The sequence below is a fragment of the Varanus komodoensis genome, unplaced genomic scaffold (genome assembly GCF_004798865.1).
Source record: "Varanus komodoensis strain SLA01 unplaced genomic scaffold, ASM479886v1 scaffold1, whole genome shotgun sequence".
NCBI lineage: Eukaryota > Metazoa > Chordata > Lepidosauria > Squamata > Varanidae > Varanus > Varanus komodoensis.
Window position 1 is genome coordinate 103,002,976 of NW_025335268.1, and position 16,987 is coordinate 103,019,962.

General features: G+C 39.4%; 2 protein-coding genes across 5 annotated transcripts in view; one reads left to right on the plus strand and one right to left on the minus strand.

The window, feature by feature from the left end:
- Positions 1–5,868, minus strand: part of LOC123024096 (guanylate cyclase 2G-like) — a 51,975-nt gene extending 46,107 nt beyond the window's left edge. The window contains exons 1-2 of the mRNA XM_044431434.1: positions 5,805–5,868; positions 3,155–3,426 (exon numbers count right to left, since the gene is read on the minus strand). Of these exons, the coding sequence (XP_044287369.1) occupies positions 3,155–3,426; positions 5,805–5,868 (336 nt within the window). The remainder of the gene's footprint in view (positions 1–3,154; positions 3,427–5,804) is intronic.
- Positions 5,869–9,984: 4,116 nt separating this feature from the next.
- The window catches only part of ACSL5 (acyl-CoA synthetase long chain family member 5), a 31,053-nt gene continuing 24,050 nt past the window's right edge, over positions 9,985–16,987 (plus strand). The window contains exon 1 of one of the 4 annotated variants that reach the window (XM_044438712.1): positions 9,985–10,069. The gene's annotated coding sequence lies outside the window, so the exon portion shown is untranslated. Of the gene's footprint in view, positions 10,070–14,780; positions 14,886–16,143; positions 16,166–16,987 lie in introns of those variants that run through there. The other 3 variants (XM_044438723.1, XM_044438703.1, XM_044438732.1) reach the window with 3 other exon arrangements.

Below are 16,987 nucleotides of genomic sequence, written 5' to 3' on the forward strand. Positions count from 1 at the left end.
AAAGCGATAGGATAATCAACAAGAACATTTAGGAAAAGGGTGATATTTCAGTGGTTTTGCATGCAGAAAGGCAGGTTAACTTCTTGGGATTTCCAGGTAGGATTGGGGAACATTCCTGTCTGAAACATGAAAGAACAACTCCAGAAAGTGTAGCTGATCATGAGAAAGACAGACCAGCTATCTCCTGTGCTGTGAGAGCTTGGCGCTTGGAAAGCATCTGCCTAATGCCACCCTTTTTTGGCTATAGTCACTTCAAGATATGTTATTTTAAGTGGAAAAACAACAACAAAGATATCGTGCTTAACCTTTTACCACCTCACCACTTTTTCAGTCACAATCACTCCAATCTAAAGCTGCATCAAGTGCTATTTTTCTTGATAGAAAGGCTGGGTACAACTCAAATAAATAAAAGTGTGGAGCAGGAAGCAACAGGACTTGGATACATCTCTGTGTGTTCAGCTATGCCCTTAGAATTTGCAAAAGGCCATAGTGGAAATAGTGACCCATTAGATATATTTGGTTGGATCCAGACATAGTTATGCTTAGTCCCCCACTGAAATCCACAGGACTTAAAAAGTTAATTTATATCTACTTGGCTCATTAATTCACTGCTTTTATGTAATGTGGCCTCAAGGCACTGGGTCAAGCTGAACAAAAGATTACTTTGCTCATAAATCAAGCAAAGTAAGACAGAGGATGTATAACACTGTTGAAAGTTTTTGTTTAACTTTAGGGAAGGGATATTATAAACTGGTTCAGGGGTGCAAAAGGAATACATAGAAACAGAAACCACAAACCACGCAGCATGTCATTCACCAGTTCACCAAGACAAAAGCATCCAATTTGAAATTGGACCTATGCTACTTTCTTCGAGTTGTTGCTGCGTAACACTGTCCCTGTACACAGGATTTAGACAGATATTTTCACAGTAACACCCCATAGGGTATCTTCCAAATATGGAATGTCTTAAATGGTCTGATCTTGGGCAGGGCTCTGCCAACTAAGGAGTACAATTGTGTTGACTTTGGGTGCCTCATAATGTCATTGCACTTGGTTCCAAATCCAACCTGAAGCTCTTGGTGGTGCAGTGGTTGTTAATTCTGTGATCCTGGCCAGTTTCATTAACTGCTTGGCCAGTTTCATGTGTAGCAACACTTGCTGGGGACACAGACAGCTCTAGTAGGGTTCAGAAGGGTTATGGCTAAACCACAGCCTGCAATTCAATATGTAAAAGTCCTACATGGGTGCTAGGGCAAAGGTCCTAAGAGGTCCAAAAAGGGATAGTCCTTGACTGTGGCAAAGAAAAACAGTCCACAACCACTTGCCTCTTTAGCTCTCATGATTGTACAAGGCACAGCATGTAGAGCAACCATGGTTGTCATTGCAGTTTTCTGCAGTGTGAAGGGCAAATAGATTTATGTTGGAGCAGCAAGGTTCTAAGTAAATGTTAAAGCGGGAGTGGTGAACCTACGGCCTTCCAGATACAATTGGACTTCATCAATTTGAGGTGTAGTCCAACATCTAGAGCGCTACCAGTTTCCCATCCTGTGTGTAAAGGCTCACAACTGGAAGCATGTGAGATTACATGTGAGCAAGGGATGTCCATGTATACTCAAAAACATTGGATATGCTTACTTTTTAAAAATTCAGAACAGTATTATCAGTCATGGTTAGTGTCATGGAGGGATAGATAATCTATGACTGCAAAACTTGCATGGCAGACAGGACCACATTGCATCTAGGAAAAGAGAGAGGTGAACACAGTCACAAGGGGCAATCTTCAGGCCATGCTAAAATGATGAAACAACTTCACCAACCTTCTACTCATTTTCCACTGGGAGCACTAATTTGCTGTTATGCAAGCCATGGAGGCCACTTGCACAATAGATTTGGCAGGGCTGACTGCATGTGGAACAGAAGCGTAGGTGTACCCTTCACACAGGCAAGGATTGGCTACAGCTGGATGTCTTTCATCCTGTGCCATGAATAACTGGAAGCCAGAAGTGCTGCTGAGTTTTCAATAAGAAGTCCTGGGAAAAAAACGAACTCACAGACCCATTATCCAAAATAATCACACTAGCAGCACTTCTGCATCCTTATTGCATCCTCTAGTCTGACGCAAGGACTGATGAACTGAGGTGCTCTGTAACTTTCTTGTTACCCTTTTCTATTAGTTAATTTTACCAGCCATATCTTTCCATGGGTATTAGCAGACATAGTCTGAAAATACTGTATTATGAGAAAGATATTTGAATGCCTCTGCTGTCAGGGTCCACACTGGCTCTTTACCTTTCTCTTGAAGCATCTAACATCACGCAGTGTTGCTCTAAAATGCCTCTTGCATCTGGTCTGATATTCCTGGGTATGTAGCCTTAGGACATATTCTTAAAAATGAATAATTTTGTCAGTAAAAATGTAATCAATATTGTATTTGTTTTGTTTTATTTATTATACTTTTAAACCTACTATCAACCTAAAGCTTTCTAGGAAGTTTACAATACAATGAAAACACAAAAAGGGCTAGTATGGTGTAGTGGTGCTACATTGGAATTAAGGAGCTCCACGATCTAGTCCCCACTTGGCACTAACACTCACATGGTGACTTTGGGCCTATCATTTCCTTTCAGTTTAAATCCTCTAACAGGGTTGCTGTGAAGATAAGAGACAAGGAAGACCATGTAAGCCAACTCTGAATGCTTGCAAGACAGAAAAACTAGGCAGAATATGAACGTAATAAAAAAGTAGACCTAAAACCAGTCCCTTTTAGCCAAAACTTGTATATTCATGGAGGTATTCAGGGAGATATCATCAGTATTTGGGGAATCCCAAAGTTTCTAAATGCTTCAATTAAATTTAAGAGGAACAATCCAAGACGGGAAGAACCAAATGAAAACTGAACAGGCTCAATGAATCTTGAATGTTTAAGGAACAAAACTGAAAGGTGGAAAGATGAAATGGGGGATTCTACAAAAGGGCATGTCCGGCTGGCTGGCCAGAACTGTGAAGAGGAGCACTCCACACTGTAACCGTTTGTTTTTGAACACATGTATAAATGAAAAAAGATGAAGCCTACTTTCACACACTCCTGCAAAGAAATTCACCCAGAATAAAAGCCAATACAATCAGCAAAAAACAGTAAGGACTCATACTCTACCTCTGCTGCCTCTGAGCAAACAGGTCCAAACAAGGCTGAGATGTGTTCCTTTTGAAACTGGTGGATGAAAGCCTGAAGGGACTTCTTAGCCTCACAGCCACAGTCCGCATATACAAACTCCAAGCTATAGTTGCGTAGGTAGGAAGGATCCGCATTGACTTTGTCAATGGCAATCTGCAAAACCGAACTTAACTTTTGGGCACTCAGTGGATATGAGATATTCCAGGGAGCCTGAAAGGCTACAATGAGCTTGGACCTTTCAAGACTGCTAACTGAATTTGTGAAACAGATTACAATAGCAAATGAGATCACTGAACAGCAGTAAATAGGAAGAAAACTCTGTGGGCATTTGCTTATAGGCCACAGCATCATTGGTAGAACAACTAGCTTCCTTTTAAAGTTGTAAAGGTTTTATTGTTCTTTCCTTGGTGTTATTTATACTACTGCTTTCAGGGATTATATCAACACCTTTACCCATAGCATGGCATTCATCAAACAGTGCTAATTAACAGAGTCAGTGATCACCATGGTAGCTTCTTTTGCAGTAACAACTTCTTCCCAAATTAGTTTGATCAATAGGACATATGCAAGGAATAGAATTGCACAATGTCTTGTTTACAAAATTTCAGGACCTAGAAAAGTGATGAGTACTATCTCTGCTATGTTGTTACAATGCTAAGTGTAATCCAGAAAGAATAAATTATTTGTTTGCAAATAATATCTTTCTTATGGTATTAAGTAGAATTGAGTGCAAACTTCAGCAAGTTTTCCTGGTCTACAGTAAAGGACATTCTACTGTAAATTCATGTGGTTATTTTCCAGAATATTATCAAAATATTGAGGGTGATATTTTGAAGTTTTGTGAGTGACAAAGTCAACAGAATGAGTTCGCTGAGGGGCTGTAGGATGTGATGGGTCTTGCTGGGGTACTACTCCTTGGAGCTGGCCCATCAGGCAAAAAAGCAGAGGCATTATTAGTCACAGGTTCTGCTAATGGGAACCCTGGGCCAAAAGAGTCCAGAAAACACCTTCAGCCTCAGAGCTGGGACTTCACAGAGGCTCTGTACTTCCCCTGCCCTCCATGAGATGTTCATAATTCCCTGAGTCTGGAGGCTTACAGGCAACCTCACTGTATCATGTGCCTCAGTTATTTCTAGGTTGCCTTGACGGTGGAACTCTCTCAGTGTCCAAAATAAAAGCTACACAAAGTGGATACATATGTGCCTATATGTGACCCGTTTCCACCATTTTTTTAGCATGAAGTTACACTTGTATAATTCTCCCAGCTATGGCTCATCTTGTGCACAATGCCCCCCCCCCCCCGTTCCTGGCATCTACAACAAGCTGTTGATGCAGGAACTAGATAAATGCCTCAGTATCTGTTTGATTTCTGCCTGCTCCCATGGCTGAGAGGTAAAGAATGACTTTGTGCTATTTGCCCCATACATAATTGTTTTGGGGCAAGCTTGCAGAGTGGACCATATTTCTGCCTTCTCTGGGTGGTACTGTAACTCCCATATCTTGCTTCTCATTTCCATGTTCTGTGGCAGGAGAGGGGTACCTGGTACTGCGTAGCATGGCCAATGTCTGGGGATTATGGGGGTTGCAGTCCAAAAGACCTTGAGGGCTTGCCCAGATTACCTATGCCCGCCTGTTCTATGGAGTGAACCCTTGAGGGCGCTGCTATTACCAGCTTTCTGGGTCTTCCCTTTGTGACCTATTTCCATCCTCCCCACCACCTTTGCCCTCTTGCAAAAGAGCTTTTCCCACCACGGGTGGGGTGTGGACCCTTCTCTCAGGGAGGACTGCCTGTGTACTCTCTGCAGGCCTCCTGGCCAGGATGCTGTGCTGTTGAGCCCCTCCTTTCTTCCCTTTCTGTGTTGTACTACAGAAAGGTAGTTATGGAAAGCATGCAGGGAGTTGAATCCCTGCATGGCAGGATGACTAAGTACTGGAAATAGCTGCCTGTGCCAGCTAGCCTGTTGCTAGCTGATGCTGATTGGTGGGCTTTGAGAAGGCTTCCATGGATACTGGAGTTATGGGCACCATTTGGGAATGTTGCAATCTGTGAACTTTCCCTTCTCCAGCTAACTACTTATGGCACGTGTAGCCATTGCATAAGAACAGTTGTAGCATCTTCCCATCGCATAATTCACCTAAAGAATTGCCCTGTGAGAATATTGCCCTTAATTTCATTAGGAAATGTGTGTTTAGTTTCATTTAATTATCCCTGGAGATGTTTGATCACTCATACTTGCTTATCTCAAAATGGAAAAGCAGATTAATCTATAAATGATTATTGAAATATGCTTTTTATTGTCTCTTGTTAGTGATAATAATTTGATGACCAAGATAGATTCAAAATGCTCTTTAAACTCCATGTGTCTTAATAATGCATGTAAGATATTCTTCCCTTTGAACCTTAGTGGGCTTTTATAATTGTTTAATAGTCCCAAAGTCCAAGTCCAGAATGCATTTCCTGTCCCCTACCCCCAGAACATGGAAGCATAGCGTGAACAGTGCAAAACTCCTTTGAAGTCAGTGAAATGCCTATCTGTGCAATTTCTCTTGCTCTTTAATACTGGAGAAACACTTTTTAATCTTAGAAAAAGTATTAAGTATATATATAATTAATAGCATGATATTATACAATTAATAACATGAACTACACCATCTCTGTCATTGCTGTTCCTCTCTCCTTCCTGGCTGGTCATGGTTACCAAGCAAAACTACCCCTCAGGGTAAAGTGGGGTAATGCCATATATGCCATTCTGCCATCAGTATAGAAATTAATGTGGTGATAAATTGCAAATATAATAATGAATAAATTTCAGTTGGGTTGCTTTTCTTTTTTGCATTTGGCTTCAAAGCAGATTGCATTAAAATCTTGTCTTAATACTTGCAGATTTTTTGTGAAGGGGAGTGGGAAGTGCTATCTTGTCTTTCACTGCTCCTGGATGCTTGGCATGTTAAACGCTAAGCCTAAAATGTTGGGAAATAGAATGGAACTGCAATAGCTTCAAACCAAGATAGTGTCAACAATAGGGTGGTTTTTAAAGGGAATGGGCTTTTTGCAACATATGGCAGGTGTACTGTGGCAGGTCATCAGAATTGCCTTATGATTTGCACATACTGGATGTGCGTAATTGATATGGCCATACCAACAACAAAAATATCATGTCACCATGATCTAACAGCTATCTTCCAGAAGGCAAATCAGTGTCAAGGACTGAACTTGACTCCAACATAAGAGCTGTAAACCAGAACATCTGGAGGGCTACAACTCCCATTATTCCTGACTATTTGTTATGCTAGTTACAGGTGATGTGAAATTTAGATCCAGATATATGGGGAGCCACAAGTTGCCTAATGGACACCCCTGGAAGGTGGAGGAAAGCCATAACAGTGGTAAGCTAAAAGTTAGGAAGTCTTTAGTTAGGGTATCTGTGCATGTACACAAAGACATAACACAGATCTAGTAAAAGTTTGTCTGAATATCGAGAATCATAGAAGAAATCAGAGGGTCATCAAGCCCAACCCTCTGCTCAGTGCAGGACTCCAATTTAAACCAACCCTCTCAGATGGCTGTCCAGTTGCATCTTGAACGCCTAGTGCGGGAGAGCCCACAACCTCCCTCGGTCATTGGTTCCATTATCCTACTACTGTGACAGTCAGGAAAAAAAAATCCTGGTATCTAGCTGTAATCTGGCTTTCTGTCACTTGCATCTGTTATTTCATGTCTGGCATTCTGGTGTGAGTTAGAAACAGCCATTGTGACAGCCTTTCAATCAGAGAGCTATCATATCTACCCTCAGTCTTCTTTTCTTGAGGCTAAAAATGCTCAGTTCTCTCAATCTCAACTCACAGAGCTTTGTTTCTAGTTCCTCCCCCAGTTTGAGGAGGGGCCTTTGAGGAGCACTATGTGAGTCTGATGCTGGAGCCAACTGTGGAGCCACCTGATAGTTGTTTCATCTAGCCCACTGTTTGCTAGTTTTCTAATCAGGACATCATGGGGCACTTTGTCAAAAGTTTTGCTGAAGTCAAGATAGATTATGTCTGCAACATATTCACAGTCCATCAGGAAGATTACCCAATTAAAAAATTAAAGCAGATTAGTTTGCCAGGGGTTGTTCTTGAGAAATCCCTGTTGGCAACTAGTAACCAATGTCTGCTTTATAATCTGCTCAGGAATTTTCACAGGGAATGTTGTCAGACCAATTGGTCTGTAGTTCCCAGGTTCTTTGCTGCTTTCCTGAAGATAGGGCGATCTTAGCCTTTATCCAGTCCCCAGCACTTTCTCTATCCTTCATGATTTCTCAAAGAGAAAGACAATGGTTCTGAGAGTTCTTCTCAGCTTTAGCCTTCCTAATGGCATCCTTGTAATTCTGTGCTACCTGCCCGTATTCTTTCTTTGTAGCCTAGCCTTCCTTCTACTTCCTATACACATCCCTTTTTGTTTTCAGATCATCTCTAGGGTTTAGTTTTTAGTTTTTGTTATTTTTTGAAGCCATATGAACTTCCTCTGTTGTCTACCCCTTTTCCTTGTTGGACTCGTTCACATTTTTTTAAATCCTTTTTTCAATTTCCACCTATCTTGATTTCCATTACTCATTAGAGTCACTTCCAATGGGACTTTACTTATCATTGTTTTGAGTTTATTAAAATTGCCTTTCCTAAAATCCAGGGTACAAGTTTGGTTACATTTTACTTTTGCTTCCATTAGAATCAAGAATTCAGATATGGCATGGTTGCTTTCTCCCTCACTTCCTTTAGCTGCCACTTTGTTCACTAGGTTCTTCCCTGCTGGTTAGCATCAAGTCAAGAATAGCCATTCCTCTTGTTCCTTCCTCCACTTTCTATTGGAGGAAGTTATCAGCAACGCATGATAGGAATATCTTGGGGAGGTTGTGTGTTTGGCAGAATCTGTCTCCCAACAGATATGAAGGAAATTGAAGTCCTCCTTGAAACACTGTCAATTTGCTTTTCAAACATTTTATCCTCGTCTTCTCCTTGACAGGGTGGTTGGTAAAAGACTCCAACCACTGTGTTCCTTTTATTTCTTTCTCCATTTATATTAATCCAGAAGCTCTGGATAGGACTACTAAGCTCATCTTCCTGTATTTCTGTGCAAAGATACATATCCTTAATGTATAGTGCAACTCTACTTCCCCTTTTCCTTCCCTTCTTCTTGAACAAGTTATATCCTTCAACTGTTAAATTCCAATCATGGGAGTCATCCCACCAAATTTCAGTTATACCTATCTGAGTCATATTCACCCTCCTATATCAAGAGTTCAAACTCATGCTGTTTGTTTCCCATACTCTGGGTATTAGCATATAGACATTTAAGACCACATGCTTTTTACTCTAGCTTTCTTCCTACATTTTTTTTTTTTTTTTTTGGAAAACTGTTACTGGGCACTGCTGGAGCTGCTCTTTCTGTTGTGGTGCATAAGCCTTTGTCTTATGCAAGTGTACTTCTCCCAGGTGTACTTCTCACAGAGTTTTATAACTCTGTACACACAGCATTTGCTTGCAGATTTCTATTGTGATAAGTGGTGTGGCTGGACATATCTGCTTCACTTGAGGAACTGAAGGTCTTTGTATAGATAAACTATAAGACTTAACTGTGTTCAGTAGTGTGTCATTGTACAGTTTTTCAGGGAGGCTAATATTCTAGAAAATATACTGTAAAGTGAACAAAGTGCTTACACCCCCTGCAAAATCCAATTCTCCTTAAAAATCCTATGGTTGAAGCCATCTTGATTCTTTCCTGAGATGCAAAATGATTCCTTACCACGGATTGTCCCATCTCTTGATAACCTTTGTTTTTGTAGAACTGAAGTCCAAATATTTGCATTAAATGTATAGCAAAGCACTATATCCTCAAATTCAGCTCAGTTATCTGGGAACAGATGCTCTCTTCATCATTGTGCATGGTTAGCACAAATTATACTATGTTATAATGCTATAACAATGCTATACGCAGACCTACCTGGGAGTAAGCCCCATTGAAACTGGTGGGATGTCTGAGACAACATGTCTCATGTAGGTTTGCAATGGTACGTATCCAGTATTAGTCCACATAGAGTAGACCCATTTTAATTGATGAGATGACTTACTCAAATTAACAACCCATTTATTTCAATGAGTCTACTCCACAAAGGAATAGCATTGAATGCTATGCATTGCAAGGCACACACACACACAAACTATTTCTTACCCATTCTATTTCTTGCCTAACCCATCATTCTCCTTCAGAATATTCATGGTCATATTGCTTCATCCTGCATATTTCTCCAGTTTCTAATGAACAATATTCACCCAGATCTGTCTTCTATTAGCCTCCCATCAGATACGTTGGACTGCAAGTCTCATAATTACTAATCAGCAGCCATTGGAGATGCAGGCTTGGAATTATTGAAGTTGCAGCCCAATGCATCTAGAGGGTGGCAAGTTGGAGGAGGAGGAGGAGAAAGAAGAGTCAGGTAATGAAAGAGTAGGTGCTGGCACATCTATATAAGTGTTCCACTGAAAGGAGGACAAAAGTGTTACATTAAAACACAAGTTCTGTTGCCTTTTTCAAAACTCATACTGGTTTTGCAACTTCAGGCAAGCTGAGTAAGTTTGTAAAACTGTTGTGTAAACACCACCTCTTTAACCTTTTGCTTAACTGGCATTTCACACCAATTACTGTGACTATTTGATCAGGCCAAGTCTTACCTTTGAAACCATCTCAGGCAGGTTCAAAGGTTGCCTTAGGTGCATATCATTTTATTAAAGCAGCTTGCGCAAGTTGAGCAGGTACAGATCGGCCACAAGAATGGTTTGCGAAATAGGCAGACTTTAAACGTTAGTGCAAGGCTAGCCAGAGCAACTTCTTGCTCACTTTTTTGTTTGGGTAACAGAAAGAAGGTAAGTGTGTCCTTAATTCTCTTCCCTGGTAAAAATATGGTGATTCTAAATAACTAATGTTTGCTGCTTAAGGATTATGGAAAAGCAGAAAAGCTGAATAATATACATTGGGTAAGATGTTTGCTTTAGTTTTAAAATTATTCTTAATTATTCTTAATGTTAAAATACAAATAGGAATATAAAATGTTCAGAATATGACTATATAACTAGAAATTCTTCAATTTTGAATTAAAAATCAAATTAGACATTGAAACCAAAATTTTATTTCTGCATGGTATACACTTTTGCATACCTAACAGAGGCCATGATAAATCTGTTAGTCTTTAAAATATCAGAAGACTTTCTGTGTATCTTTTGCTGTAACAGATTAAAATGATAATCTACTCTGGAACAATTCATGGAATGGCCAATTTATATCCACTTTGGAAGCCAGTCTTACCATGTTTCTCTCTAGAAAATCAAAAATGAGATTTTAATCATCACACAATTATGCTGCTAGATGGCATATCAAATAGTGAAAGATAGCCACAACTGACAATTAATAAATACATAAATGTCATGTGTGTATACAAATGCATGTCTTTATAAATATCTATCTATCTATCTATCTATCTATCTATCTATCTATCTATCTACATAAAGGCATTCTTAAAATGGCAAACACATAGCCTTCTCTGAGCAGTGGTTGGCAGTGTATTTTTATGTAGAGTTCACCAATGCTACCAAGCCATTTATATGCTTGGCATTCAGATTAATAGGTGTGCAAGTTCTACGCACTTTTACCTTCACAGCTACTGTTGATGGTGGAAGCCAAAATATTCAGGTCTAAATATGTTTTGAAAGAGGTTTGCTCTTAGTCTGTCTATATGATTTGTGGCCCAGGAACATTCCACAGTATGATGTTATCACTGCACCAGCATTGTGACCTTCAGGTGACATTCAGTATGGCTCATTCTGTACTCTCCCTCCAACCAGTTCCCTTGCGCGGCGTTAGAGGCACTGAGAGGGATATTGTGATCCATGCAGTCATCACAATAGACTTTCTGTGAGGCCATGCTATTGGGAAGAAATGGAACTCACAGTTGAAATAAAATGCAGTGGCAGAGAGATTTGGGAAAGTGTGTATTCCCTGTCAGAGAGATCCTTCCTGTGGCTATCTCACAATCTTCTACTGCTAAACTACTAGTAGCCAGGTGTTTTAATCACAGCTCTCTTGAGAATGCCAAGTGGCTACTGAAAAGCAGTATATATATTTTAGAAATAATAATAAAAATAATAAGCAGGCTCTAAAATTAATAGCAATGGATATTTTATTTATTAGATTTATATCCTACATTTTTCTTAAACAAACTCAAAGTGGCTTACATTATTCTCCTCCTCCTGCTCCCAATCTTATGCCACAACAACAACCGTATGAGGTAGGTTATGCTGAGTCTGTGTATGAAGCATGCATAAGAGAATGAGCAAACAATGCCTTTAAAATACCCTTATAATATGGTGGGATTTGAGTATTCCATACCTGGCAGGATGACTTGCACTACGTGACTCTGCTGTCTCAGGCTTGATACCATAGGTGTCCACAACACTCTAGCAGTCTTCCTCACCTTGATGGCCTTCAGAAGCATTTGGACTGCAACTACCAGAAGGCGCATCCAGCAGGGCCATTGATTGAGAATTCTGGGTGTTGCAGTCCAAACATGTCTGGAAGGCACAAGGTTGGGGAAGGCTACGCTATGGCAAGCTCCTTAGTCACCATGTCAAAGGAGCAGATATCATTGTCAGCAGCTGCAGCTAAGGGTATGAGTGCCAGTAGACACCAGCTCTGTCACACTGGGAGTGCTACCACAGGTAATGTGCAATTGATTTAGCTAACCCTGAAGAGCCTTCCAAAGAAGTCTGATAGAGGCTCCGAGCTGCAACTCCATTTTGTCAGTAGCATAGCAGTGTAAATAATTGATCTGGTAGATGAATGGTTTTATCAGGATTTATCTCAGTGATCCTGTAAGTTCTCACAGCCTGTAAAGTCAATCTCTTCTTTTTGTCAGTGCTTTGGGTGGATTGTATTGCTGGAGGTAATGGAACTTGTAATCCAACAGATATGGTGGTCACCAAATTTGAGAAAACAGGACTAGAGACCCTCCCCTGTTGCAGAGCAACGTTTTCTCTAAATGAGTACACACACCCCCAGCTTAGATTGGTATTGGCATAGTAGAACGTTCTAGGAATTTTAGGACTTTTCCTACAACATATTCATGGGCTTGCACATAGTATCACTTGCAAAATGATTCTTGGAGGCCAAACGTCATGCAGCAATGGACAAGACAAAATGATATGGGAAAGTCTCAGGCATCGGTGGCTGAAAAGTTGGGAAAAAGTTACAAAACAAGCTAATTAACAGGTACCTTAACATTTCATATTCTACAACTGCTCTCCACCAATTCCACTTCCTCATGTTAATAAATATTCAGGACAATCCTAATTTATAGGTTACTACAGCATATCTCAATGTTTCCTCATAAATAATCAGCAACATTTACTACTTTTTTACTTACGTTACTAGTAAGGAAGTATCCTTATGTTTGAACACATTCTCCCCAAAAATCTTACATTCTAAGATGTACTAAAAAGCATTCCAATGACAAATTTGGGAGCAGTGAAGTAATTCAGAACTACAGTTCCCATATCTAGTTTCAAATACAAATGAAACCTTTTACTTTCAAATCCTTTTTATTTTCTATGTATTTTAATAGCTCAGTTCTAGTATTAATATTGTATTTTATGCCTGTGTTCCAATTTGATTATGGTGGTAGTTAGCTTTTGTTGTACTCAGTGTTTTAGTGGGGGTTATTGGTTTATTGTCTTATTGTGATGTTTGTTTTATGTTTTTTGACTTTGTTAACCACCCAGAGAGCCATCAGGCTATTGGGTGGTATAAAAATGAAAAAAATAAATGGATCATTTATAATGGATCATTAAAGCAATAATTTTATTATTAACACTATGTGTATAACACTACAGAGTGTGACACTTCACTCTGGTGTTGATATTTATTCTTTGATTCGTGAACCAGAGTCAGTGTGCTCTATTCTAGAATAGTGATATGTTTTGCCCATAATAATGTTCATACCTTTATGCATAAGATGCATAAGGTTAAGATTTCAACATGTGATACATTCCCCATCATTATCACCATGCTGGAAAAATATTGACATCACACTAGTCAAAATTCTGTCAAATAAAAATGTAGTTATCCCAGAATATCATGTTTTAGGATACAATCTCCTAGACATGCTATTGACCAGTCATTAAATTCATTCGGTATGACTTCATCAAGATCCGTATATTTATAGGATAACTAATTCTGGTAATCTGTACATGTATCTTTAACAACCTGAGAGGCAAATATTTAGTAGAAATTTCCAGGCAGGGAGACATGGAAAGTGAAGAGGGAAAGTTTCATTGGCTAGATTTCTTTATGCTGTGTGTCTGTTCAAAGTTATAGGAACAGACCAAGAAAAAGAGATAGTAACTTAGAGCACAAGTTCCAATGGAAAGATGGAAAACTGTATAGTAGTAATAAAATTGTATAACAGACTTGGCTTGGATGTAATACTAAACTGTAGTTCAGCATTACACCTTCAAACTTTTTTGTATTTGTCCTTCTCCAGTATGCAATAAGGAAGAAATCAGAAGCTTTTGCCTCAATTTTCAATTAATTGCAATGTATCATTTTATCTGAACCCTAAATCATAAAGTCCAGCATAAAACCTACTTAAAGTTTATCCATTAAAATGAATGGAACTTAAGATAGTCGTGACTAATGTCTCATTCATTTCAAAGATCTACTCTGAGTAGAGCTCTCACTAGCTTTACTCAGCCTGAAATTGGTTGGTTTCCTTAAATGAGTTTTCCCCAATTTGGTGCCATCAAGATGCATTGGACTAAAGTTCCCATAAGTGAAGGGATTTTTAGCTCAACATACTTAACTCTAGCTTAGAAAAGCTTACCCTACAACACAGTAAAGAACTAACCACAATTTGTATAGGTCTTAACATTAAACCAAACTGCAGATAGTTAAATAAAAGTAAAAGCCTGTTAATTGCCTCCTTGCGTCTGCACTGGAAGGAGAGCAAAGGAAAAGGAAAAGCTGAAGTTATGTTCTAGCTTTGCATTTTGTTTGAGGCAGGTGATTGCTAGCAGAAAGAAGTCTGTAGCAGAAGCAGAGGCAAATAATTACCTGTGTAAGTGATACTGCAGTCTTATGCACACTTATTTGAAAGTAAACCCAAGTAAACACATGAGGAATTACTTCTGAACAGCTGTAGTCAAGTTAAGGATATACCTCCACAGATTAAGTATTTTATGGGAGAATCCTAGTTATTACAGTGAGATTTACAGCTTCTCAAACGTTCAAGATAGTTCTCAGGCCCAAACAGTATTCTTTCATCATAACTCTAATCATACAGCAATTTAAAAAAAAGGGCTTGCGAATAAAGGTCTAAAATCATAAATGGAAAAGCTTGACTTCTGACCAAGTCCGTTTCCTGATACATCTAACTGAAATGTGGTTACTAGCTTCTCTTCCTGTTGCATTACACAGAGTTACCTAGTCAGCTGGACTCAATATGTATTTATACAGAAGGAAGTCCTAACGAGCCAATGAGGTTTACTTCTAAGTAAATGTATGTATATCTGCAACCCTGAGAACAATCAGCCACTTCCTGTTCAAGAGGCCTGCCTCTTATGAGAGCTCTTCCAGCACTTCCTGAGTGTAGTTGTTATTTAAGGCTGTCATTTTGTTGCAGGCTTCTGGTCAGTAAGTATCTGTATTTGTAAAAATTGCTGTGCTGGATATTATTTGTTGTAGGTTCTTTTAAGTTTGCTACTTTCATGTGTACTGTCTAGTAATTGCTTTTGGGGAAAATGTAACTTTAGAGATTGTGCAACATAAAATGAAATTTCTGGTTATGTAAGTACAGTACCTTTGCTAAAGAGATGCAAACTGCTGTTACTTTCATTTTCTTAAAAGTGCTAATGGTTGTATCCCACCCTTCTTCGAAAGTAAGGCTGTTAGTGTCCAGGCCGTATGATAGTAACTTGTCTAAATCTATCCACGATGGACTTTGTAGTTCAGTGGGCCTTTGTGTTTGTTTTGTTTGGGCCAAATGTAAGTTCTACATTCTAAGACTTGTCAACATTTAGTACTGTTCTGCTTCCTCTCACCATGTCCCACACAAACTCTTTTACTGGTCTTCTACTAGGTGCTTATTGAAGTCTCTGAGAGAGGTCCAAGAACCTGCCGATTCCTTTATGATATGGTTTGTGCCTTTAAGTAACAGTGATAGGCAATAGGCACCAAGTGTACATTTATATAACTCAGTTCATATTCAGAGATATAGCACAATCTTAATGTTGTACACTGTTGCTTTAGATGGCTAAGGAACCTTAGTTTTAATATTGCTTTTGTTCGAAACACATATCCACCAGATCACTTTTCCAGGCAGACTAGTGTTGCCCATGTACATTGATTGGCAGTAGCTTTTCCAAAGTCTTTCCCAGCCCTGTCTTGATATTTCTGCATGCCAAGTATTTTTTCTAGTACTAAACTATGACCTTTCTGGTTTAAGACAGCTAGAAGATTATTTTTGAGTCTTGGGATATTTTCCTTTTTAACAGAAGGGTTGCTTCTAAGAAGCAACCATCTTGGCTAATAATAACAAGACTTGTAGCAGAATCCAACAATGTTTGTATAAGTGTACTATGTGTGAATAATATCTTAAGTTTCTTGTCATTAAACAAGGCAAAAGTCTGAAGTGATAGAGATATGATGAATGCACGTTCATGGAACTGGGAAGGCCCCATCACTATTGCTGGCGTGTGTATCTCTTCTGTACATTGACAGTCATTATCGTTTTGTTTTGTCTTACGCATAATTCAGCATGGGTAGCATCTTCATCCATCTAGAGTAATGTTACTGTTATCCATATGTGTGAGATGCTAAAAACTACCAATCAGAAGGATTTAGATCCAGATATATGGGGAGCCACAAGTTGCCTAATGGACACCCCTGGAAGGTGGAGGAAAGCCATAACAGTGGTAAGCTAAAAGTTAGGAAGTCTTTAGTTAGGATATCTGTGCATGTACACAAAGACATAACACAGATCTAGTAAAAGTTTGTCTGAATATCTAGAATCATAGAATAGTAGAGCTAGAAGAAATCAGAGGGTCATCAAGCCCAACCCGCTACTCAGTGCAGGACTCCAATTTAAACCAACCCTCTCAGATGGCTGTCCAGTTGCATCTTGAACGCCTAGTGCGGGAGAGCCCACCACCTCCCTAGGTCATTGGTTCTATTATCCTACTACTGTGACAGTCAGGAAAAAAATCCTGGTATCTAGCTGTAATCTGGCTTTCTGTCACTTGCATCTGTTACTTCATGTCTGGCATTCTGGTGTGAGTTAGAAACAGCCATTGTGACAGCCTTTCAATCAGCGAGCTATCATATCTACCCGCAGTCTTCTTTTCTTGAGGCTAAAAATGCTCAGTTCTCTCAATCTCAACTCATAGAGATTTGTTTCTAGTTCCTCCCCCCAGTTTGAGGAGGGGCCTTTGAGGAGCACTATGTGAGTCTGATGCTGGAGCCAACTGTGGAGCCACCTGATAGTTGTTTCATCTAGCCCACTGTTTGCTAGTTTTCTAATCAGGACATCATGGGGCACTTTGTCAAAAGCTTTGCACACTTTTACTAAATTGTATTGAATGAGCTGGTATTGTGCACCACAGGGATATTATTATAGGACTGGGAGTACAAAGTCAAAATATTTGCTTGGGTATGTTGAAGAGCAAATTCTGAAATAGAAGATGGCTGCAATGTGAGTGAATGATTCCTAGGGTCAGGAAATTGGTGTTTCTCCTATT